Genomic DNA, 25,248 nt, shown 5'->3' with positions numbered 1-25,248 from the left:
AAATAATGAGGTTTAGCTTTCATTAGATGTAGAGATTCTTCACTGTGAGATCCTGAAACTTGATACCATAGTTACCAATTCCAGTTTCCTTATATTCTAAATTTGAGGGGAAATGAAGCTAAGACACTATTTAAATAAAGAGCAAATGATCTTTTTATTTCAGAGTATCTTATTTGTCACTTTTCTATGTAACCCAGTAACTGCAAATTAGAACTGTTACAACTTCAATCACTCATGCCTAAAGGTCAAAAAAAAAATCCTCCCTCAACATAATTTAAGGTAGGGATCACTGTCCTGGGAGAACTCTGCCTTTCTTGTATTTTTTTTTTTTTTTTGCACAGATCTTACTCAGTTGACAGAAGCATCCATTCCACTTATTTGCTAAAGCAAACTCAGGTAGAAGTTACCCCCAGTCCTGAACTCTGATTCAAACTGGTTTCTAATGGTACAAGAATACTTGTAGTTGTGCAGTTTAAAATGCTTATTAACCATATTCTTTTATTCAGCTGAAAACAAACCAAGATACAGATGGCCAAAGCTGTAAAGTTATTTCATTTATAGACTTAGACTTCACAGACTTTACTTACTAGAGGAATTAAGGTGCACTTAATGCTCACTTGTATGAAAAGGATTTGTATCACTTCTCATTGCAGAGATCTGTAAGATAAGAATTTGCAAAGCACCAAGTTGTGGTTGCATCTCTGGTTCAGCTGCTTTGCAATTAGAAGGCTGTGCTAGAAGAACAGTCTCTGGAACCTCCCCTTGAACAGTTAAAAGCACAGTCTTCTCATACAGCTTCTTATTCATCGTTTACCACAACCAGCTGGTCCCAGAAGAATGTGCTGGTGTACCTAAACAGGCTCCTGAAAATACTTAACAGGGAGGATAGAAATTATCTTTACTGTTCTACAGAGTAAAGCCATCATGCCAACCCCATCCTCCGTTGAAGAAGTGCGCTTTGCTCTTGACTGTTCAAAGCTTGATAACTAGCAAGCTCCAAAGTGAAGGTCGCCGAGCCTGATGTTAGAGAACGCAAAACTGTTGAGTAGCCCTGGACAAAATGGAGAACACACGTCACTCAATTTAGGATAAAGGGAAGATAAGCTAACACAGAAAGTTGCTTAGGTCACTGAGAGAGAGTCAGAAATATACTGCAACATACTAGTAGGTTAATTTTTTAATAATACTGCATTACAAGTGCAGTATGTACATGAGTCAATCTAATAATATACTTTCATAAAACTATTCTCTGTAAAACCTGTTTTAGTAGTATTTACTACTTCTCTGACTTACAGTTGAAAACAGGCTGGCTTAACAATCTGAATCAGGCACAAACCCACTACTAGATTTGCGATCATTTACCTCAGACCTTCAATAATTAAAACACAATAAGACACATTCATTCCAAACTTACTTTTCCTGTTTTTACCGATTAATAAACAGAAGCCTAATTATTTTTAAGCATATAAAAGATCAGATTTGCATTTTACTATTAATAAGATAATCACATACCATCATTTCTGCTAATGGAACAGCAGCAACCACAACTCTGTTATCTTGACGACTCTGGATTTCCTGAACACTACCTCTCCGCTGTGCAAGGTCAGCAAGCGCTGCACTGAGATGATCTTCACTTACTGTGATTTCTAGGTTCATCAGTGGCTCCAGTATTTGTATACCAGCTTTTTTCAAAGCCTACATGGAAGGGGAGTTATGTTGACCTTTTTTTTTTTTTATCTGCAGAAAATTAACATAATAAGTACTTACATAACTCAAGCTAATACTGCCTCAAATTCTCTACTTCCAAAAACTATAAAGACCCCAGTGAGGGCATTACACTGTCAGAGAACAATTACCAACTATTGTGTTCTACAGCAGCTTAGTTTCACTGTACCTTTTGCATGCAACGGGAGACACAGGCTGACACCATTGTATGAGAGGTCTCAGGATGCACCGTCAGTGATTGTACTGTAACATCTATACCCTGAACTGGGGATCCAAGCAAGGGCCCTAGGGGGGAAAAAAAAAAAAGCCACACCAAAAGCACATTTGTTTTTCAGAACATTAACACACATGCAAAAAAGCTGCAGGGTTAATTTAGAGCTTCTCACTTCCTTCCTTCCTTTATCCTTCCCATGAGCACTGGTCTTGTTCCTCATTTTGTGATTTTGTCATTATGCACCTTTGCCAGAAGAGACAAATGAATGCTGACCCAAACTTTCTTATTCTCTTTACCAAAAGTACAGATAATTTTCAGAACCGAAGTTCCCAAGTATGCTCATCCATACAATTGTTCCCAAAAACAAAGTTATTTTTTAATACATTATAATATCTAAAACTTGTCTATTGAAACAACAACTTATTTGAACCAGAAGCCAGATACTTTTCTTTTCAACACAGTGTGATCACAGCAAAGCCCAATACTAACCCACTACCAAAACTGCAGGGTTAACTCAATTCCATGACGTGACTTCTACCCACGTCTAGTGTCCTAGCTAGGTTATCTCCCTCCAACCCGGCAGTCTGAACCAGACCAAAAACTGTATTAGACTGGATGGGAGGCCTGAACCACAGAAAAAACACATAGCTTTTTTACTACAGAGAACGTAGCCGCGTCTGTTGTTTGATTTGGGGCTTTTTTTAAGCACTTAATGGTATGAATTTTAGGCTGAACACAGCACACTTCTGAAGTGTCTTTAAGGAGTGTGAAGAGAGCATACAGTCAAGACTCATTCCACAGCCAGAGATGAGAGATGCTTTTCAGTTCAACAAAGCAACATGGAAAAAACACCTCATGCTGCTGCTTCTAGAGTAATTCTCATTTATCAATCTGCTGCCTGTTAATTTTATTGTAAGGGAGAGTTCTTTGGCCACAAGTTATTAAATACTTCCTATTTTTAATCAAATGTAAAGGATGCTTTTAATCCTTTAGAAAGCCTATACTTTGCCATTTAACGTATCTGAAAATCAAAAAAATAATAACTCATATAGAACTGTAGTATGTACATGTTGGCCTCAAAAAAACACTTCTGTCACATCACTGTGGTTTATGTGATGTCAAAGAAACACCTTATCTCTTATAGCAGATTATAATACAAACTGAAAGAATCCCAACTTCACTGTTGAATGACTGAAAAGGAATCAACCTTAAAACCAAAGACATGCTGACTTCCATTCCTGGCATAGGGAAAGGAGTATTTGGCAATTTTTGTAGTGAAGGAAATTTCAGAATTTTCCTTTGCATCTAATGTTAAGATGTACTATCTTTTAGTTTTCAAGCTACCAAGGAGTTTTTCCTCCTAGAAACATATTAAATTGCTTCTTACAGAAATGTTAGGCCAGTGTAACTGTCATAGCACTTCCTTTACCTTGAATGCATGAATTCGTGATTCCATTTTCTACAGCTCCTTGCAGTTCTTCGTGTAGCACTTCAATGACACTCGCAGCATACTCAATGACAGGTTTTGTCATTGCTCTCTCCCCTAACCTGGGCCTCACCTCTAACTCTGCAGTTACAAAGTGTCTTTTATCTCCTACTGTTTTGTCTAATATGTCTGCAGGAGAAAAAAAAAAAAAAAAAAAAAAAAAAAAGGAAACCATGATTTGGAAAAAGACCCTAATACAAACTTCACCTGAAAGTTAATAGTAAGATCATTTGAAGTAAATCATGCTATAAAACCAGAAACAAGATATCCTTCCATTCACTCATTCTACCTGTAGCTTGGGCAGCATTTAGGATGGTTTCTCTGTATGCTATTTGAAGAGGTCCCAAGTATGTCTCAATGCCATATTCACGTTTGATTCGGTCATGAATGATCTCTATGTGTAGTTCTCCCATGCCACAAAGAATAGTCTAGTAAGAAGAGAGTTAAGATAGAAGAGGAAACACATGCAAAACTCGAGTTTTAATACAAACTGTTTAAGCAAGGACTTGCATGGTCATAACAGTCTCTTAGAAATATTTCAAATTCTAAGGGACCTAGAGAGAAAATGAGACTGCTTTAGGTCATCTGACATAAACACCACATAAGTGAGAGGGTAATTACCAGTACTGACCACTATTAAAAAGGTCATCTTACATTACCTTAAAGAGTATATAGTTCAAACATTTTAAAATACAGAATTGTCAAAAACATGCAGAGCACAGGATGGCTTCCTCTACTCTGCAAAGCACAAGTGCACAAGGCTCCATTTTAGTTTGATGCATAGAACTTGGTACATATACAATATGAACATCTTGAGTCCTTTTTATTCAAGAAAATCTCAATGTGTAAATGAACTAACTGAAGGGTGGTCCTGACTGTTCTAAAATAAAGCTTGGTTATAAGGTGAACTATAAAAGGCTTATCTTACCTGTCCTGTGTCAGGATCTATCTTCACTTTTAAACTTGGATCTTCACGCTGAAGGCAGCTCAATGCATTATCCAAGTCTGTACAAAAATATCAAACATAATATCTAAAAACACTTCAGTAGTTTGAGAATCAATGAATGTCTAAACATCACTTTACTCATCAATCTTACTCTCAGAAGGAATCAAAAGGATCCTAGAGAAGCACAGATGTTGGCAAAGTCAACTCAAATTATAAGCAATTTGCAACTTCTGATTCTATCCCACAAATTAGCTGCACACTACAGAGTACTTATTTAATTACTGAACATACCACTTCCAGAGTGGTATTTTGTACTTTCATGAAGATAGAATGAAACTTGCAAGTGCTTCATCAAGTCAATAAAAAGTACTGCTCCCTTTTTACAGACAGGAAAAAATAGTCAACCAACTTCTTACAGGATTTGCCTAAATATTTCAAGATGAGTTCAACATGAAAAGGTTCAAATGCAAATGTTTTCTTTTCCTGATTTCCCAGTATGTTAACTGCTGAGGAGAGCAGCTACAGAATGATAAACTCACAGATGAGACTGCATTTATCTATCTTGCAGTCTTTGGAAAAAAAAAAAAAACAAACAAGAACAAATAAACAAAGAAAGAAAATAATATCCAAACCCCGCCAAAAGCAGAAACACCTCACAACCCAGTGGCCCAGCCTGCAAACATGTTCCAAATATGTGCTCTACCTTGCTCCATTCCATCATGCTACACTGGTAGTTACGGTAGTTATCCTTACTCCTCTTCACCCCCAACCAAGCTCAGCTTTGTTGGAATGAAGATACAGAGTTTAAGGTATTTATTTACAAAAAGAGTGAAATAACCAAGCTCTTTAGTAACAGATTCTTGGAAAAGGGAGTAAGATTACAGGTCACACTTCAGGGGGTGAACCCTAACTAGACACAGAGAAATCTTGGTAAGTGAAAACTTTACACCACAGAGTAAAACTGCAAGTGCCAACTGAAAAAAACCAAGCCACCACATTTCAAGGTTAATTGTACTTAGAACTCTGTGTACAGCACACCAGTGTGACTGCAGCAAAACTAAGCATGACAGTAGGAAATAAAAGTGTCTCCATCACTTCTTTCAAAATAAAGAACTACTACCTTCCTAGACATAAAAAGTAGAAAAGTACTAGTACTAGTACTGCTTGATGTAGTAATAGCAAAGGATACTAACAACCACGATCTAAAATATATCATCTGTGCAAAACACCAAAATGGGCCTTATTAGACCACTGATTGATAAATCTGTGCAAGTCACTCATGTCAACCAGGTGTGCATGGACTGGGGACAAGCAGTTCCTTACACAGGAGAATATGGCTATGCTTGAATATTTCATTTGTAGAATATCTTATTATATTCTCAGGTAGCTACGTTGTACCTTGTTGTTTGGCCACTGAAGGAGGTTCAATTGTACAGAAGAAGACAGGGTCAGGGATCTCAACGCCTGCCAGCAGAAGGCTCTCCACGTCACTGGTAGTCATCTTCGCTCCTTCAGCATCCCTTCCAGCTCGGCGTGCTGCAGCTACTGCTGAAGCCTTTGATGACACTATTGTATCTCCAGTGGCACTCTACAGATCAGCACCCAGTGACCCATGAGACACAGGAAGGAATGTGAAAAAGAACCACCAAAAACCAAAACCACCAGAAATCAAACCCACAAACCCTGACCACTTGTATTCCTTAAAACTATTGGTGCTAAATTCCACTTATTCATGAACACTTACTGTAACTTCTCTCTTCAAATAACTAATATGATCTGGAAGATGAAAAACTGTGCTCAAATATAGACTAACATTTCTTTGTCCACTTCACTGCATTTTAAATCTAATGAACCACTCAAGATACAAAGTCACGAAGAACAGTATTGGTAAAGTAAATTTGATTATGCATGCCAAAGTTAGTTACATTTTAGTAAATCTGTGCAAATGAGATCTATGCAGCCTGTTCAGACAATAAAACACTGAATAAGTAAGCTAACAGAAGCAAGCATGAGACAAAGTTATTTGAACTTAAACCTTTGCTTTTGGCTAACTTATTTGGAACATCACTCTCCTTCCCCACAGGAACTCTCTCCATGGCATTACATTGCATTTTAAGAGTTACAATAGAAATACAAGCTCAGAACCCTAGTAAAATATACCTTTGGTTTTCTGTCCTTTCCGTGTAATCAGCACTGCATCTCCCAAGTCAATTACTGACATGTGTACATTGTAGTATTTCGTTTTAGGAGGAAGCAAGTATATGTATTTCAAATACAGCAAGTTTACATATGTCACAATAACCAAGAACATGGCTGAGCTACAACACCAAAGAAGTAGAAAGCACACTGGTGAAACAAGCTCTCTTACAGAATCAGTACTTTCCATTACCTGTTTTAACCCAACAGTAAGGGCAATGTTGCCAGGCATTAGTGTTGGTATTTCAATTTGCTGATCAGCAAAAGGCAGGAGCAGTCGGCTCATTCTCTCTCTGAAAATGAAATTATTGTATTACTCAGGACTTTAACAGACATTCCAATGTTACACTAAACCACATCTCTATCTTACTCACGTGCAACCTTTGTTAATGTTATATACAGCTGACTGAGGTTTCAGTGAACCTGAGTAAACGCGAATGAAAACTAGTGGTCCACGACATTTATCATGGAGAACTTTGAATGCTAGGGCACACAGGTCATCCTTGTACCACTGTCTACAAAATAAAAAGCACAACAAAAAGCATACTTGTAGCATTAATCCACTCACATTTACCTACATTTCCACTAATTTAAGAAGCAATATGTTTCTTACTGTAAAATTAAGGAGGCAGATTTTTTTAAATCATAATTTATACCCCCAAAAAATATTAACTTTTAACAGTTCCAGCTCCAGTAGGATACATAAGATGTCATATGACTCAGCCAATAATAAAGATGATCCCTAGACCCCGATTTTGAAGAATGGCAATATTGTCAAATTAAAAATAAGACTTTAGAACTCCTAAGTGCAGGTTTGACAACTGAAGATAACTTCATACAATTTCAGTTGCACTGACCAAAAAATGTATTTTTATGTCTACACATCTTTACTGTTATTTAATACCTAAAAGAGTAAACTTTTTTAAAGACATGGATGCTTTCTTAGTATTTTTCATTTTATCCTTTTATGGCTTCCTATTTATTTTTCCTTTTTTCTGATTCTTCTTTTCTCTTTGTACTTACAGGAACTCATATGAACGCTCATTAGGTGCAGGCAAGTACATAGTAGTAGCATCCAGTAGTGGCTGCACTCCTTTGTTCTTCAGTGCACTTCCACAGAGTACAGGTACCGCCTTCTGAGCAAGTGTGACTCTGCGGATAGCAGACCGTAACTGCAAAAAATAATTATTTCTTTTTAACATGTGAACTACAATTTAGCCTTAAATTGCATTCCAGCTCTCAAATATTGCTAACAAATCCCCCAAAGTTAAAAGGTATGTTTGCAAATATAACATCACTTATCCAAACTACTTTCACTGCTTTTAATGAGCTCCAAACCATAAACCCAAATGTTTAGATGCTAAAACAAAAGACACCGCTTTTTCAGATTTCTAAACATTTCATGCAGATCTGCAGCTGTTCTTACTCTTTTTCTACAAGTCCTTTTAATGCAGGATGCTGTATCTCACCACTTTCAACACGCAATGTCTTGAAGATACAACCAATTCATAGCAGTTGAGATGCTACTTTTGTTAGTAAGAATCAGCAGCTCGGACACAAACCGTACTGACTCTTCTGGAAATTCCACTAATTTTTCCCTAAACACTTTCACAGCAGCCTAGTGAAAAAAGTTGTTTGTTTTTTTTTTTTTTTAAAAAAAAACAGAACAAAACAAAACAAAACAAAAAAACACAAAAACAAAAAAACCCCACCTTCCTGAAGAAAGGTATGCTAGAGTTGTGCCTAGCATGTCTGAGAATCATACTTAGTGCATAATCATATAAAATTCATACTAAGCTTGAATATACTTTCTCCTAAATTCACTGTACTGTAAATTTGCTACAAAAAGTGGTGTGATTTTTTATTTTTGTTGATAAAAATACCCTTATTCAAAATCATAGTCTGCACATGCCAGGCCAGCTCTTCAGAAAAAAATCTAGTAAAAATTTGTTTAGATTAATGAAATGTAAAAATTACCTTGTCAGCCGGTATTAAGTCAAAATTTTCACTATATTCTCCTAGAACCAGTTCAGCAAATTCATCATCCAGATCTGCAACCTTCAACAGAATAGTTCATTATTATTTGGCATACACCAGTTTCACAGGTAAGTCACTCTTCTTAGTTATTTAGGAAATATAGATAAACAGAGCAGGAACAAAGCCTTTAAAGACATCAGAGATCATAAACTCAAGCCACAGAAAATTACAGAAATGAAGGTTTCAAGAGAGGATGGGGGGGAAGCGGAGGGAGTGAACTCATAAAGCTGCTGTCAGGCAAAACATCAGTGGGAGAGGGAATGCTTGTACTTCTCCCTGAAACTGAAAAAGCCTGCAGCTGTACAGTGACAGCCATGAAGGGTATAACTTAATGTATTTCAGATCTGCCAACAAGGCGAAGTCTGAAGGAAGCAAGTAACCTTTCTGAGCCAACAAATGTTACCATTGGAATAAACACACAAGCCTTCAGGGCATTTTGACCTTCTTCATGGCAAACGCTTGTAGATCCAAGAATTCGTCTCAGTTTTCGAACTGTACCATTCAGCTCAACAAATAAACTCACTACTCTCTAAACCTTGTCTCACGTGCACCCCTGCACTGTCACAGACTCGGGACACCCTAAGTGCAGGAAGGCACTTTGCCCCCTCTAGTGGCTACGACAGCAATCGACCGAATACTGAAATTAATCACTGATAAGCAGTTGGAAGTCTAATCAAGCCAATTGTTAAAACATGAGAGAAAGGAAAGCATTCATTTAATTAAGTGAAAGCAAAGTGTGAAAGATGGCTGGTATTCAAACTACTAAATTTTAGTGTTTCTGACAAGGAGTATTAATAGGATAAAAAGCATATGAAAAAATATTTTAGGAACACAAGTTTATCTCAATTGTCACACTACTGGTCCACCCCTTCCTGCTTCAGGAAGGGCTCAGAAACCAAAAGAAAAAATCCCAACTCTGTTCTACAAAGCCTTCTATCCGACAACACATTTCTTAAGATAAGAGGCTAAGTAATATCATCTGCATTTAAAACATGGAAATTTTGAAAACTAGCTTGTATATGTTTTACTGAACTCAGAGCAATATAAAATGGACCTCTCTGATTCTGATGTTTCAAAGTAAACTGAAAGCCTAGAATCATCTGTTTATGCACCTGCACAATGTTACTCAAAGTTGCATGGAGGGCAGCCCTTCCAGCAAAATGGATCGATATCCAAGATAAACATGGTTGTTAACCTCCTATATTTTTGCTTACAGAAGTATGCATTCAAATGTAATCACTGCTACACTTTTATGTTGTATAAAAGCAAAATGAATGTAAAAAAACCCCACATATTACTTGGAGAGAAGACTTGCTTAGAGTCAAGTACAACCAACTCTTCCAACAGAATTATATAAATTACACAAAATAAAGTGAGACCTTAAAATGCCAAATAATGGGAGAACAGAACACTGGACAAACTCCTTCAAATGTTCTGCACTGCTCAACGGGCAAATTATTCTTTTACTTCCATTAATTCTTCCATTCTTAACCCCTTCTAGACTGTCAACTGTGCAAAACCTGGTATCAAGTAGATTAAGTTTCTTTCTTAGCTTCAGAGTATGACAATTTATGCTAAAGAAATATTTAGACCCTTCTTTTCTCATCTCTCCTGTGGGCTTTTGGGGTGGATCTGGAACAAGGTATATTGTGGGATTCAGCTGCCACTAACACAGTATTTAGTACGATTTTGACTAGCCTGCAACATCCCATCCAGCTTCTAGCTGCCACTCCAGAAGCGTATGGATATCCTGTGGGTTCTGGGTCACATCTGCCAGGCCTTGTGTGAATGTTCCAAGTATCTTTTCACCTCAATGACAGCACAAGATGCTATGTTAGCCAACTGAATGCTAAACCTGCTGTCTGGTTTCTTCAGTTCCCTCTGTATAAAGCAGGAAGTATTTTCCATTTGACACATGTATTGCACAGACAGGGAGGTCCAAGTCTCTATATTCAGCATGTTTTGCCATCATGTATCAGTATTTCCAACATGCATTAGGCATCTTTGACAGACGAAAAGGAAGTGAAGAAAACATGACATTAGTTCGATAAGGGCAAACGCAGAATCTTGCACCTTGTTCAGAACAAATCCATGTGCTGACAGACTGGGGATCAACTTGCCAAGCAACAGCTCTGCAACTAAAGTCAACCAGAAGGTGCTTCTGGACAAGTGAGTCAGCAGTGTCCCCTTCCAATGACAAAAACTAACTGCATACCAGGCTGCATCAGCAAGAGCGCAGCAAATGGGTCAGGGCAAGTGGTTAGTACCCTCTACTCTGCACTTTTGAAACTGCATCTAAAACACTGCCTGCTTTTAGGCTCCCCAGCACAAAAGAGACTGACAAACTGGAAAGTCCAGTGGAAAACCACTAAGGTGGCTGTATTGCAGCTGAAGGCCCAGAGAGATGGGTTTGTCTAACTTGGAGAGGCTACAGGAAGATGCAAACGCTGTCTCTTACTGCTCAAAATGGTGGTGCTGGTGAGCCTGCTCCAGGGAAAATAGAATCAACTTCTTCTGAGAGGTGTGCAAGCAAAGGACAAGCAGCACTGTTGCAGTTTGCAACCCTGTAAATTCCCATTAGGCAAAAACAAATGACGTTTCATTACAAGGATGATCGAGCACTGGGACAGGCTGCCTAGACAGATTGTAATCTCCATCCTCAGAGACTTGAAAACTCAACTGGCAAGGCCTGAGCAACCTGATCCAATGGTGAATTTAGCCCTGCTTTGAGCAGGTCACTGCACCAGACAATTCCAGAGGTTCCTTTCAGCCTATTTTTTCTACTGTCCTCAATAACAGTTTTAAATATATTATGTATTTACTTTAGAACTTTACTTGTTCTATTAAGGTATTTCTGGCATCCTGGACTTCTTGGAACAGGTTGGGATCATCAGCCTCCAGAAGCAGCTTTTGTTCAAAATTTTTTCCATCATCCAAATCAGAAGTAGGTTTCCAAATTATTTGTTCCTTAGTCACAACATCAACCAGTCCTCTGAAGGTCTTGGCTTCCCCAACAGGCAACTGTAAATAGAGTGGAGATTTTAGACAGCTGCACAGAATCGAAACAGGAGTTCCATTCAAGAGAAGGCTAATAAACATTTAATTTCTAAGCTTACCTGCACAAGCAGAGGTTTTGTCTTCAACTTTTGTTTGATACTCTCAACAGCATATGTAAAACTATATAAGAAAAACAGATATTAGGTTACACAAAACTTAATGACATAGTGAAATAGGTTTACCATTCCTTATTTATGGCAAAAATTACTCCTACAATTATGCAAAAATGTGCATCTGCATAATCAAAGATGTATTAACATAGTTGGCTTGCTCTCTGCTTAACAGAAAAACTTTAACTTGATTAGATACATTTTCTTACAAGGTTTTTAGCAATGATCAAAATAACTGTCTAAATACCTTGCCCTGCTTTTATCCATCTTGTTCAAAAAACAAATTCGTGGTATCTGATGTTTGTCCGCTTGCCTCCACACTGTCAGAGTTTGGGCCTAAAGCAAAAGACAAAACAGAAACATTAGTGCTGACAGCTGAACCATCCAGTCCCTGATACCTCTGAGGAACCGAGTTCAGAGTACAGCAGGGAACTGTGCTGAATGTGTTGTGACAATCCCGTATCCAGCAGCACAGCTTTGCTCATCTCTTTTCTCAGCTGTCGTCATTCCCCGTCCTCCACAAGCACAAAGGCCTATGGGCAAGGGAACATGGAGAGAAACTGAGCATTACAGGGGATACATATGGAAAAAGCTCAGACCTGCAGAGACTTAAAGACTTCATTGCCAAGATACTTAAGCATACACAGGCAAGCACTTATGAGGCTACACCTACAACACCAAAAACCACCATGGTTTTGCTAGTAATTTGTGTACTGCTGAGACACTTATGACACACATTTTTATTTGAAAGTCAAACAGGTATGTATGTAAATCAGTTCAGATTCAGAAATAGTCTCTTACCAACACATGAAAATAATGCAAGAATTTCCTACCCAGTTATATAAAAAAAAAAAAAAACAAAAAAACAAAAAACAAAAAACAAAAAAACAAAAAACAAAAAACAAAAAAAAAAAAAAAAACAAAAAACCAAAAACAAAAAACCAAAAAACAAAAAAAAAACAAAAAAAAAACCCAAAAAAAAAAACAAAAATAACCCAAAAAACAAAAAACCCAAAAAACAAAAAACCCAAAAAACAAAAAACCCAAAAAACAAAAAACCCAAAAAACAAAAAACCCAAAAAACAAAAAACCCAAAAAACAAAAAACCCAAAAAACAAAAAACCCAAAAAACAAAAAACCCAAAAAACAAAAAACCCAAAAAACAAAAAACCCAAAAAACAAAAAACCCAAAAAACAAAAAACCCAAAAAACAAAAAACCCAAAAAACAAAAAACCCAAAAAACAAAAAACCCAAAAAACAAAAAACCCAAAAAACAAAAAACCCAAAAAACAAAAAACCCAAAAAACAAAAAACCCAAAAAACAAAAACCCAAAAAACACCACAAGCAGATCTAATTGTTTTGTTGTTGGGGGCGGGGGCTGTTAGTCAGGTCAGGTTCATATACGATGGTACCTAAATGCTTTCCAATAGCAAGTTAAATAATGTGACTCACACTGATCAATAGTTCTCTCATCCCTCACCTAGGAAAACGGTTGGAACACAGTGATTTCACAACATCTAACTTTTCTACAGGACTGAACTACTCCAGCATTTCATGCTATAAAGTCAAATTGCAGTCTGTCTCTACCTTTTCTGCACTACGCCCCAAAGGGCATGTTGAATAGACTGCTGGGGAGGGAGAAACTCTGGCTGAAAATTACTCATTTTCTACATGAAATCTGAAAATCAAAAATGAACAGATATTTCTTTCCGCTGGTGGAGCTAGCCAGAAGCATCCACCTCCATCAATGTTCGTAAAGGACAGCAACAAAACAACAAAAACCGCCCAGACTTTAATGGGAATCCCACCTATTTGCCCCTTATTATTATGAAAATTCCTGTACGCTACAGGACTTGAAATTAAATGTCAGCTTCCCGAAGCTGAATTTCGATCAAAGTATCAAAAGAGATAATACAGAGCAACATCTCTGTACTATTATCATTATTTCAGTCTGAATCAAGTCATTAGAGAAAAAAAAAAAGAAATCTATTAGTTAATTTTACCTCAACACCAGCTGAAGCATCAAACACCGCTACTGCTCCATCCAGGACCCTCAAGCAACGCTCAACTTCCACTGTAAAATCCACATGACCTACAAAACAATCGCCCTTTAATACCACCATAATTCAAACAGGCAACATCAACAGTTCAGTATTTTTTTTTTTTTAATCCTGTCAAAACAACCCTGCCTTCACTTGCAGAGACATATACCCATCAGTCCTTGTAACACGTAAGATTGTTACATTGCAATCCCAGCACTGCAAGCAATTCAGTGTGGAAATGTGTCAGCTCACCTTCAAAGCTAGATTAGGCACCAGCAAACAATAGTTAGCCAAAACTGAACAGAGCTCAGTATAGGCCTTTTTACTGCTGCAATTAAACAAGTTTTAAACATTGTGCCATATCTAAAACTAAGGCTTACATTCTACAGCACCCCACCTCAGGTACTCTCCCCTAATAACGTGAGTACCACTAAAGTGTAGTACCTGGGGTGTCAATCAGATTGATTCTGTAGTCCTTCCAGTCAAATGTAACAGCAGCAGACTGAATGGTAATACCACGTTCTCGCTCTTGTACCATAAAATCTGTCACCGTGTCTCCATCATCAACATCTGTGAACAGGAACCAGGATTACAGTTCAGTAAGTAATTCAAAAGCTGAACTTGTATTGGAATACAGATGCTGAGAGAAATTTGGAAATACTGTTTCTTCTATATATGTATAAGCTATGAAAACTGGCCTTTTTCAGAAAATGGTAACATCAGCTAATTTACCCAGGCTCCCTGTCCAGCGAACAAATGCTCTGTAAGTCAAAGACAAGCAACTCCAACAACGTTTTTTGTTATTCTTACTCCTAGTAACACCATGAGCAACTTAAAAACTAAGGCAAAGTCCAAAATCATGAACAAACTATAATTTAAAAAAACCTGGCTGCAATCATTGTGACTGACATTTTAAAATTTTGTAATTAAAAGGCAATTAAATTAAAACTAAACTTAAGCAAAAAAACCCAAAACAAAACAAAAAGAGGCTCGGTTTTGCTTGTGCTTTTTTTTTATTTTTATTTTTAATACAAAGAGAAGCAGTTCCACATTTTTAAACAAGCAGGCCACCAAGTTCAACCACTCCAGAGGCCTAACATCTCTTACCATTCTCATACACAGTAGAGAACAGGAAATTAAATTTAAAAGGTCAGAAGGTAGCACAAATAGAAGCTGCTGTGGCCCTTTAGATCTTGAAAAATTCTGTGAGAGTTGTTGAAAAAAGGAATTCTTCCTGTGCCATGGCTTTCAAAAGAAATGGTTAATTTTTGTTAATCTGGTTTCTTTACAGGTCAAAAGAGAACTGAAGAAACAGCTTTACCAGAACAGCCAATGAGCAACAAGTGAAACAATGAGAACCTCCAATTAACTGTTAAACAAATTAATGTACTAAATGAAAAATAAGAACCTACAATCTCTCAAAGTCCAGCTGCCTTAGGACGTAATGGAACGTGCATTAAAATTAATTTCACAGTATTGCAGCATAACTTTGGAACAACTGGATTCTATGCTAAGTATTCCACCAGCAACCTCTAACTGCATTGCACGTTACTGTGTACTACTAAATCTCTCAAACTTACTGAAATACGAAAAAAGTATGTCTAACCTCCAAGTGTTCTTATGTATCCAGAATAATACAGCATTCTCTCTGTTGTTGTAGTTTTCCCTGCATCAATGTGAGCCATAATGCCAATGTTTCGGATTCTGCATAAAGCAAAAACATTGCTTTTACTGAGGTAGTTTTTTTATTCAGTGATATTGTTATTTGTATAAACATTAATATTCACTGAGAATAGTATACCAAATGAATAATATTTTTCCTCTGTTGCATATCTGACACAGTGTACAGTCTGATACTGAAGTACATTAGTATTGAAATGGTGGATTTTCTTCAGTAGTACTCAGGAGTTTTGGAACAGGCTTCCACACTTCACTTCAGGGGAAGGCCACTTCTTGGCCTCATTCTCACCCACCTGCCCTCCCCACAGACAGAAGCAGCCCCTCCACCCCCTTGTCCATCCCAATCCCTAACTCCTGGTGCCTGAAACAATTCATAACATATATAGACTTTATGCCCCACATATAACATCCAAATTCCCATTAAATTGACCTTGATTCTGTTCAGCCTAACCTTCCTTTCTGAAGTACCTCACCAGTAGCTTCCAAAACTGCTTCACCAGCTCTGCCCATCACAGGCTTGCCATCAGCCCCCATATTCACCACTAACGCTGGCTAATTCACCCTCAGGACAGAAGTAGTCTTCCAAAGCAACTCCACTGCCAAGCCATTCCTCTGGCAGCAGAATCAGCCCCTAATTACCCTGCTCACGTCACCAAGGCCCTCGTCTAACGTGGCTGAGCGCTCCCGTGAACATAAAGTACAGGGCCCTGCCCTCAGCGGTGGTCTAGCTGCCTGGACATCTCTTCTCCCTCTTTCAGCTCCCAGCAGCCACGATGGATTTGGAGCTTTCCCAAGAGCCCAGTTTTGGTTCTGGTGGTATAAACAAGAAACAGCACAAGACCTCTCTGGCACCAACAACTGTTCTGTATTAAAATGAAGTACTAACTTTAGTTTAAAACACGCACACGAACTATGCATATGACGGGGATAGCAACAACCCACGACTTTGTATCACACCATTTGCTCTGAGTGCCAGTTACATCTGAAAAATAAGCTAGCATGACATACCTGGATATATGAGGATTAATGACAGAACGCAGAGATTTAACATCTCCTGGAGACAAACAAAACAAAACAACAATTTGTAAGACTGATCCCAGTGTGGAAACGGTACATTTAATTTTGTTAAAATCTATTTAAGAAAACTCCTAAAAAGCCTAAAAAAAAAACCAAAACAAAGAAACCTCAGAACCACAACTCATGACAATCCATAATCTCTATCACCTCAAATTTCTAAAGATATGTACTTAACTTTCAATAAATATCTCTCTCATAGAAAAAAGAGAAACTCTTCAAAACAGCTGTAACTCAGAAACAACACGAAAAAGCCAACAACAAAAAGTATCATCAGTACAGTAAAATCTTACTTTGCAGAAGCAATAACAAAACATGACACAGTTCAAGACAACTGTAATGCTGACATTCAAATTTCAAAAGTAATTCCTCCTTTAAACACTGAAGGGACAAAATGCAAACTGACCTAGGTTAAGAAAACATGGGACTGGGAAGTTTTAAACACGTATTTTCTAGAAAGGTATTTCCTCTCTTGCACCCTATTTAGTTGGAAAATAAGCTGCCAAGCTAAATTTTTATGAAACTAATCCATAATTCACTCAAATTATTTAAATTGTTTCAGGAACTGGTTTTCCTATTACTTTAGTTTATCTCTGACAGGCCAAACAGAATTCAAAAATATTTAAACTAACATTCCTTCACCATCTACAGATCATCCCTCTTACCAAAGAGACATTAAAGAGGCATCTTACAGCTTAATGTCTCAATGAGGAGAAAGACTGATCTTAGGAGAAGCAAGGTAGCAGGCTGGAAATTCACCACCACCACCCGCAGCAAATAAAAACTCCAACGAACACTGCCTTTTCCCCTCCAGTTTCTAAAATAACACATTGGTATGTTTGAGATTTCTTGCTTGTCTAAGTCACGGTATCTTCTAGTATACGGAATGCAGCTCTGCCTCCATGTGACACACTGAGGTATTCAGCACAGCAAAACCAGGGATAAATACAGTAGGCAGCAAGGACACTGCATAGACAACTACAAAGAAACAGTAATAAGAAGCAACAGAGCTTGCAACAACATTAGCAACTAAGAGTAAGTGTTCTCAGGTACATGACCACAGGTCAAAAACTTCTGCTGAGATATACAGTGCTGAATCCATTAACAATTCTTAACTTAGAAAGAGAAGCTGGTTACCCGCCAGTTACCAGTATTTTCTTCCTGTCTCCATCCTGATGCAGAAAAAAGCAGCCCTGACTCCCAGCACTACCTTATATCAACTGATTTCCATTTAACCTCTGTGTAGCTACTCAAAAAACAGCAAAAATTTATTTTAACTGAAATTCTCTTTTCCCAGTATCTCATTCTTTTTACTCTCGTTTATGCTGTATCTGCAAAGAAAATACACTAATGATAACTTAAATATTTTATTTAATCAGATTCCTATCTTTCTGCCCTTGTCCAGCATGCTGGATATCATCAGTTACTTGATAATCAATTAATACTTCAGGCAACTGGGTAGGGGATCCAATACACTTCACAAATGACCTGACTTCTTATATATCTGTATTTTTCCTTTTTCTTATTTTCTAAAGGCTTTATACCATACGTCTATTGAGGTAAGAGCAGCAATGCAAAACACTTCTTTTCAGTCCTTGAACCTTTTAACTGCTCTGTTCGTGCATCATACACCAAATTCTGTAAGTAACGACCAAAAGAATAAAATAAAACAATTCTTACTCATATCTAGAGTAATACTCACTATTAAGAAAATAATTCAAACTTATACCTGCTGGAGAACAGTAGTTTCTTAGACTGAAGTTTTGCTGTGTCACACTTATCACTCTCATTTTTGTCTTCCTGAAATACACGTGCTTAAAAGGGAAAAAGATAAAATCACATAGATTATTTATCATTATAAATAATTACTTTACAGCTACATTTTTGCCAGTTGTAGAAAACTAAACTAAAAAAAAAAAATACCTACAGGAACTGATCCTGTTGTTAGATATTTAAATAAGCTCAAAATACCAGCTATTTGGAAGCAGAAGCATGAAAATAGTAGCACCAAGGTTTAAACCAAGTCCAATCCCAGTATTATTTGGGAAGTCCAGTAAAAATCTATGACAGCATCAAAACACGTTGTCAGTAACCACAATATTTCAAATATGTCCAATTATTTGTGTAAGTAACATAAATTTAACAATGACAAGTGTTAGGTAATAAAAGTCACAGACAACTAAAAAGGTTTACAGGAAAATTACAAATTCAGCTTCCATATCCTGATTTATGTGAAGTCCAATTCCAACACAAAACTACGTCTTCAGTTTGTATACCAATTTTTAAAGGAAAGGGGGGGAAAAAAGCTTACTCAGGGTAACTTCTTTTGCTCACAGAAAAAGCATCAAAATCTGGGAAAAAGTTTACCTCACTGCACAAACTTGATGACTTCAGTGAGTTCACCAAAAATTTTCTCGTAATTCTCAACATTCTGGCTCCTGCCTCTAAAGCCGTTCCCTGTCAAGATAAGTAAATATTGTACAAAACAGCTGACTATGTTACTCCCACATAAATCAATCATAACACTTAACTGTTTTTCAAGTCGGATCAGGTGAGTATTTTTCAGGCCGCTGCTCTGCAGGCTAAATCGGTGTCAGATCTGTAAAAATAGTGTTACTAAACCTTAAAAATGCAGCGTAAAGGCATGCCTACAAACGATAAGTGTATTTCTCAGCAAAATCTGCGAGCAGAAAAATTAACATCAGTTTACACTCATGCTCCCGTAAGCTCCGGAGTACCAATTACCGATCAGCGAAGCATCAACGGCTCATCTGATCTCGAAGGAGGAAGCGGGGCAGGGAAAAGCGCGTACTGTGGGCAGGCAGAGCAGAAAACAGGAAAGGCTGTGAGCTTTTCAGCATCGCCAAGACCTCTTCGCCCTGACGCTGCCGCTCCGCAAACCGGCGCTGCCCGCCCCGCCGCGCTGCGAGCTCCCCTCTGCCTCCGGAGGAAGCGTTTAGCGAGGGTTTAACGAGGCCGAGCCTAGGCTGGCGGCGCGGCCCCTGCGGGGACAGCCGCCATGCCACCGGAAAGCGCGCCCGTACTTCCCGTCCCCGCCAGCAGCCCGCCCCGAGTTCCGTCCTCCCGCCCCGACCTGGCAGGCCCAGACGGCAAAAAGCGCCGCTCCGGCGGCTCCCTTTGCGCCGCTCCCCGCTCCTCCGCCCCGCCAAGCCCGGCGCGCACAGCCCCCGGCGGCCGCGGAGCGCCGCGGCCCCGGCAGGCGGAACCGAAGCGCCGCGGGGCAGCGTTTCCCGCCGGGGCAGCTCCGCGGGCGGCCCAGCCCTTTCCTCTTTGGAGGCTGCCGGAGGGAGGGCGCGGGGAGAGGCCGCGGGGCTGCCGCCATGGTGGGAGCCGGGGCGGCGGGACGGGGGTGGGGGGCGGCGGGGCGAGGCGAGGCGCAGGAGGGACGAAGGCAGCCGGGCGGGCCCCGCCGCCCCGCGCTGAGGGTGCCGCCGCCGGGCCGCGGCCCGCCCGGGCCCCCGCCGCGTGTGGCAGCGGCGCCGGGCCCCGCTGAGGCCCCGGCCCCGCTGACGGCGCTGCCTTGTGCCCACAGCCGCAGAACGAGTACATCGAGCTGCACCGCAAGCGCTATGGGTACCGCCTGGACTACCACGAGAGGAGGAGGAAGAAGGAGGGCCGGGAGGCTCACGAGCGGTCCCGGAAAGCCAAGAAGATGATCGGGCTGAAGGCCAAGCTCTACCACAAGCAGAGGCATGCTGAGAAGATACAGATGAAGAAGACGTGAGTACCCCGCCGCTTCTCTGGCACCGCCCAGTCATCCCGTCCTTGGAAGGAGGAGAGGAGGAGTTAATGTTGTTACAAAGAACCGCTTACTGCTCGGAGCATACGCTACGCTTTTAAGTAGCGCTCAGGTTGTGGGAGAGAGTGGGGTTTGACACAGTGAAGACGTTTCTGGTTTCCTCTTTTCTCTATGGCTGTTAACAATTCCGCTTCTAAAAGCGTTCCTTGAGAAAAGTGTTGACTAGCGACAGCAGTGACTAATGTAATTAGGACAAAGATATAAAGGTATTTACATTAACTGCTGTGTTAGTGTAGCAAGAGACAGCAGGCATTTTCTTAACAGTGTTAATAGAAAAAGTACAGTAGTGTACAGAGTGTTTGAGCAGAACATGAGACTTGTCTTCCAGGATAAATGACAGTATCAGGCATAGATAAAAGAAGTTTTTCTGCAGATTTTCTGTTGTTCAGCAGCTGAAATCAACACTGCTAACGGTATTCTTTATTGCTAGTGAGCTTAATATCTTTCCATATCATCCTTGTTGTTTTCTAAGTGTAGGCAGTTATTTGCCTCTGCTACTTCTAAAGGTATTGGGTTTATTAACTAGTTTGTGGGCCATTTTTCTGCTAAATGGCTTCAAAATTAACGAAACCTGACCTCTTTTACACATACACGTTCCTCAGATTTGTAAGCATTGCCATTGAATCTCAAAGAGTAGTAGTAGTAGTATGTTACTTTTTTGTCAGAGAGGAAGGCTACTACTTCTCAAAGTGTTTTAAGTAATTCAAAAATTCCTTAATAAGATGCATGTCTTGTGTTCCGGTCATGATGGGAATTGATGAGCTTTTATGCACTGTGCAGTCGGTCAGTTGTTACATTAAGTAAAATTACTAGTTTACCTTGATAATTATTTAGGATTATTCCTTAAATATAAATACGTACTTCTTTGCAAATATCTCTTAAAAGAAACTTTTCAGCAGGCACAAGCTAAGTTAAAAGGATATACCTGAAAATGAGCTTTTTTTTTTTTTTTCCCTACCCTTAATACTGCTTTTCTTTCCTTGCAGCATTAAAATGCATGAAAAGAGAAATACAAAGAAAAATAATGATGAAAAAACACCTAAAGGAGCTGTACCAGCATACCTGCTGGACCGTGAGGGCCAGTCCCGGGCTAAGGTTCTCTCTAACATGATCAAGCAGAAAAGAAAAGAAAAAGCTGTAAGTAACTGTATTAAAAATCAGACACTTACAATTACTTGTGACAATAACTGCTCTGTGTTGCTGATGCTCCAGTGACTTACAGCCTTCATGCAAAGTCGAATTAAAACCTGAAATGTTGAGTAATTGAGCAATCTCGGACAGAGTAAGCATGTGCACTATCTTGATTTTCATAACTTCAAATGATAACAAGTAGCTATGTGTTGTATGGTCTATTACTACGCTTTAGAGAAATTTTATTTTATACTTTGGTTGTCCCATTTCACTTAGCAATGCAGCATGTAAGACTACTGACTTTTTTCCCCTCCCCTCACCACTTCCAGGGAAAATGGGAGGTTCCTGTGCCCAAGGTCCGTGCACAAGGAGAAACAGAAGTTTTAAAAGTGATCCGTACAGGAAAGAGAAAGAAGAAGGCCTGGAAGAGAATGGTTACAAAAGTTTGTTTTGTTGGAGATGGCTTTACTAGGAAGCCTCCAAAATATGAGCGATTCATTCGACCAATGGTAATGTTCTTGAGCCTTAAAGAATGTTTACAAAAGAATTCTTTTGACTTACATTACGTTCTTTTGACTGACTTATGTTTCTGTGGTGAGGAAACTTTCTTCTATAATGGACTTGGTTACTACTGACGTAGAACATTCCTATTAGTTTTCTTGCAGAAATCTAAACTTCAAAGAGCCCGAGGGTGGGGAGATGCCCCTGCAGTCACAGTCTGTATTGTAACTCCCGTAACTCAGATGATGCCAGTGAGTTAAAGTTACAAGCTGTCAAATTAGCATGGGAAGGTTTTTAAAAGCTATTTGAATGACCTTTGCTAAAGTTGGAGGGGGCTTTTACAAGCTGTTATGATACTGTCAGCTGCAGAAGCCAGCTGTATTCTAGGACTCCAGAACTCCCTCCTTCTGCCTTCCTAAGTAAGCTTGAAGCACAGTTGTGACCATATGAAAGGGAAATGCTGGGCCTTGAGCCTGACCTTTTCTTACACTGCTGCAGGAACTGTGCCTGGGCTCTAGCAGCCTGGCAGTGCACAGGAAGAAAAACCAGATTCACTAAAACACACAGTTTTTCTATAAATACCCGTTCCTGTTTCCTCACAGGAATCAGACGACTTGCTATGTAGACTGCTTGGTGGATTGTACCTCATTACTATTTTGATCGTATTACACAGAAACCTTGGGTAGATTTTTATTGACACAGAAAAGTTTATGGTTCTTAATGGTAAAGTATCCTTTACAAAGCACATGTTGCTAGATGGAAAATACTATAAAAGATGGATATTTAATAGTTTACAATATGTGAAAGGTTTTTCAGTTTTACAAGGAAAGATTTCTAGTCTTAAAAATCAGTAGTGCTTAAATTCATTACAATAAACATCCCATTTCTTCATGGAATGTAAGCCATCTGAGGGATCAAGTATTATTCTTCTACTACAATTAAAAACTGACATCCTGAAAACATACATGGAAAACTTTATCTTGTCATTAATGAGGTTTTAAAATAAACCTGCCATTCTACAGTAGGCAGATAGCATTCTCTATTCTGTGTTGTTTTATTCTTCCCGGTCTCTCAAAATGTGCAAAGCTGAGGACATAATGCTGAAAGTGTTAAACTAGATTAGTTGTGAGGGTTTAACTCATTCTAACACTCCTTATGCAACAGGGCTTACGTTTCAAGAAGGCACATGTGACACATCCTGAACTGAAAGCTACTTTTTGCCTACCTATCCTTGGTGTAAAAAAGAACCCTTCTTCTCCTTTGTACACCACACTGGGTGTAATCACCAAGGGTACCGTCATTGAGGTGAACGTGAGCGAGCTTGGCCTCGTGACACAAGGGGGCAAAGTTATCTGGGGTAAGTAGTTAAACTAGCTGTACTGCAGAATTACTTTAAAAAGGTTTAAGACTTCAGTGCCTGATGTATTGTTAAGACTACTTCCTATAGTCATAGGTGATCCGCTGTTAAATGTTCTATTTGGGCTGTAGCAGAAGCAACTACTAGGCAACTCTAAAAATGCAACCTTTAAATTTTAATCTTGGGCTTTTCATTCACACTTTCAAAATCAAATAGGTGAAGTTCAAAACAAAGACTCAACTTGCTTGCCTGTGTCTCACACTAAGCAATGCTACAAGTCTGAAGACACAACCCTGTGGACTATGAACAGTGGTGTTGTTTTCAGTGGAAGTTCTGAGTAGGAGTATCTTTGTAGGATCAGGCTGACTTGATTTAACAGAGAGGTTGACTTAGACAACAGAAGAACCTGTGAACCTTAATTCTACCTAGAACCCTAAATGATTCATTTGTAAAAAAAAGCTTGAATAAAATATTTTGAGAACCTAAGTTTGCAGCTCAGCAGAAGGTAGATTTGCATTTCAAAATGCATTTCAGCTTTAGAACAGGAATTCCCCCCACTTCGGAGAGACTTGTGGATTGAACTTGCGAACACAAGAAACAAATCTAATTTATTATATGAACTACGTCAAGCTTTTATAGATATTTAATTCTGTTTTCTTTTTAGGGAAATATGCACAAGTGACAAACAATCCAGAAAACGATGGCTGTATTAATGCAGTTCTACTTGTTTAAGTTGTGTTTGATACCAAGTGTTGGACATGGGCTCCTGCAAAATCAGTGGAGTTTCAACAAAGTTTGCATGATCTCTGGGATCTTTGACCATGCAAGAACATTCACCCCACCAGCTGGTGAGGAACTTAAACATGCCAGAAACAACTGCTTGGGTTTTTATATTTGTTTGCTCGGGCGAAACACTGTTCAAATAAAGTGATTCAGTTTTCATGTTTTGCTAATGTGGTATTGATTTGATCTAAACCTCCTTGGTGTTTTTACAGGAACGGTTTCCTGACTTAGATATAAACACTTAATTCGGCTCACATTCCTAGTGATGGGAAACAGAGCCCCTGGCTCCCAGAGTGGCCTATTCGAATAGCTAGAGGTACAGAACAACATACTAGTATTCTGCTTCTGGGAAAGCAGAAGAGCTGGAAGAATGCAGCTAAAATCTTTCTGATGTCAGTCTGCAGTAAACAGTTTGATACTTGCCCCTACAGAAGCATGGGCTTTAGAACACAGTAGCAGCATGGAGATGCAGGGGGTGGGGTGGCTGTGTTAAACTAGAAGGGCAGCTATTCCTCTCCCCCCTTGCCATTACCTCTTGTTTTTCTCCCTTTTGCCTCCGAGTCTGCATTAATGGAAAGAACAAGGGCTGGAGAATGTACCACTGCAGGAGAACAGGTTCAGAGGTTTACGTTTATGAAGTTGTAGGGGTTTTAAGATCTGAAATACGAGAATGGCATGGTAACCCTGATACTACAACTACTTGTAGCTATTTTGGTGGCTTTAAGAAATATTCAAGAAAAACTAAAGGTCACAAGGATCAACTGATCAATATATATTTAGCTTGCATCCTCAAAATACAAGAAACAAAAGCTGCTTCTAAACGGGAAGCTTTCAGCAATGTTGTAACTGCCTCAGTAATCCTCCTGTCAAGAATTTGGTGGTAAACAAACTTAGCACAATCTACCACTACAAATAAATATGCTCACCATTTTATATTCCTACTCTTAAGCAGTACTTCAAGCCAAGGAGCTTTTAACACAAATTCTAAGTCAACTCCTTATAAGCTTTCTCCAGTTTGAGGACACCCTTGCCCCTGGACATTGTAAGGAGGAAGCTTTCAAACAAAACTTTTAAGATACGTCAGAAG

The 25,248-nt window shown here is 39.1% G+C and overlaps 2 protein-coding genes across 11 annotated transcripts; one reads left to right on the top strand and one right to left on the bottom strand.

The window, feature by feature from the left end:
- Nucleotides 1-135: 135 nt before the first annotated feature.
- GFM2 (GTP dependent ribosome recycling factor mitochondrial 2) lies at nucleotides 136-19,745 on the bottom strand. 10 transcript variants are annotated; one of them, XM_032986062.2, is made up of 22 exons: nucleotides 19,664-19,745; nucleotides 19,101-19,168; nucleotides 18,937-19,026; nucleotides 18,299-18,383; nucleotides 16,504-16,549; nucleotides 15,422-15,519; nucleotides 14,260-14,385; nucleotides 13,777-13,865; nucleotides 12,019-12,107; nucleotides 11,721-11,781; nucleotides 11,440-11,625; nucleotides 8,545-8,625; nucleotides 7,591-7,739; nucleotides 6,942-7,082; nucleotides 6,761-6,860; nucleotides 5,770-5,959; nucleotides 4,354-4,430; nucleotides 3,715-3,853; nucleotides 3,369-3,554; nucleotides 1,895-2,010; nucleotides 1,513-1,695; nucleotides 136-1,051 (listed from the first exon to the last, which is right to left on the bottom strand). In XM_032986062.2, the coding sequence occupies exons 3-22, from the start codon at nucleotides 18,997-18,999 to the stop codon at nucleotides 923-925; spliced, it is 2,334 nt and encodes a 777-aa protein (XP_032841953.1). In that variant the 5' UTR covers nucleotides 19,000-19,026; nucleotides 19,101-19,168; nucleotides 19,664-19,745; the 3' UTR covers nucleotides 136-922. The 10 variants fall into 10 exon arrangements, with proteins under 10 accessions (XP_032841953.1, XP_032841914.1, XP_032841938.1 ...); XM_032986023.2 differs by lacking the exon at nucleotides 19,664-19,745 and adding an exon at nucleotides 19,315-19,617 and having other exon boundaries at nucleotides 19,101-19,249; XM_032986047.2 differs by lacking the exon at nucleotides 19,664-19,745 and adding an exon at nucleotides 19,315-19,617 and having other exon boundaries at nucleotides 18,937-19,013; nucleotides 19,101-19,249.
- A 44-nt stretch (nucleotides 19,746-19,789) lies between these two features.
- Nucleotides 19,790-24,320, top strand: NSA2 (NSA2 ribosome biogenesis factor). The gene is made up of 6 exons (XM_042804649.1): nucleotides 19,790-19,913; nucleotides 20,123-20,310; nucleotides 21,376-21,526; nucleotides 21,850-22,029; nucleotides 23,186-23,378; nucleotides 24,043-24,320. Exons 1-6 carry the CDS (start codon nucleotides 19,911-19,913, stop codon nucleotides 24,108-24,110), a joined length of 783 nt encoding a protein of 260 aa, XP_042660583.1. The 5' UTR covers nucleotides 19,790-19,910; the 3' UTR covers nucleotides 24,111-24,320.
- The last annotated feature ends 928 nt before the right edge of the window (nucleotides 24,321-25,248 follow it).

Source organism: Tyto alba, unplaced genomic scaffold (assembly GCF_018691265.1).
Source record: "Tyto alba isolate M040663 unplaced genomic scaffold, T.alba_DEE_v4.0 Super-Scaffold_42, whole genome shotgun sequence".
NCBI lineage: Eukaryota > Metazoa > Chordata > Aves > Strigiformes > Tytonidae > Tyto > Tyto alba.
The sequence above is the reverse complement of the archived record's forward strand: the minus strand, read 5'-3'. Positions and strand labels throughout refer to the sequence as shown.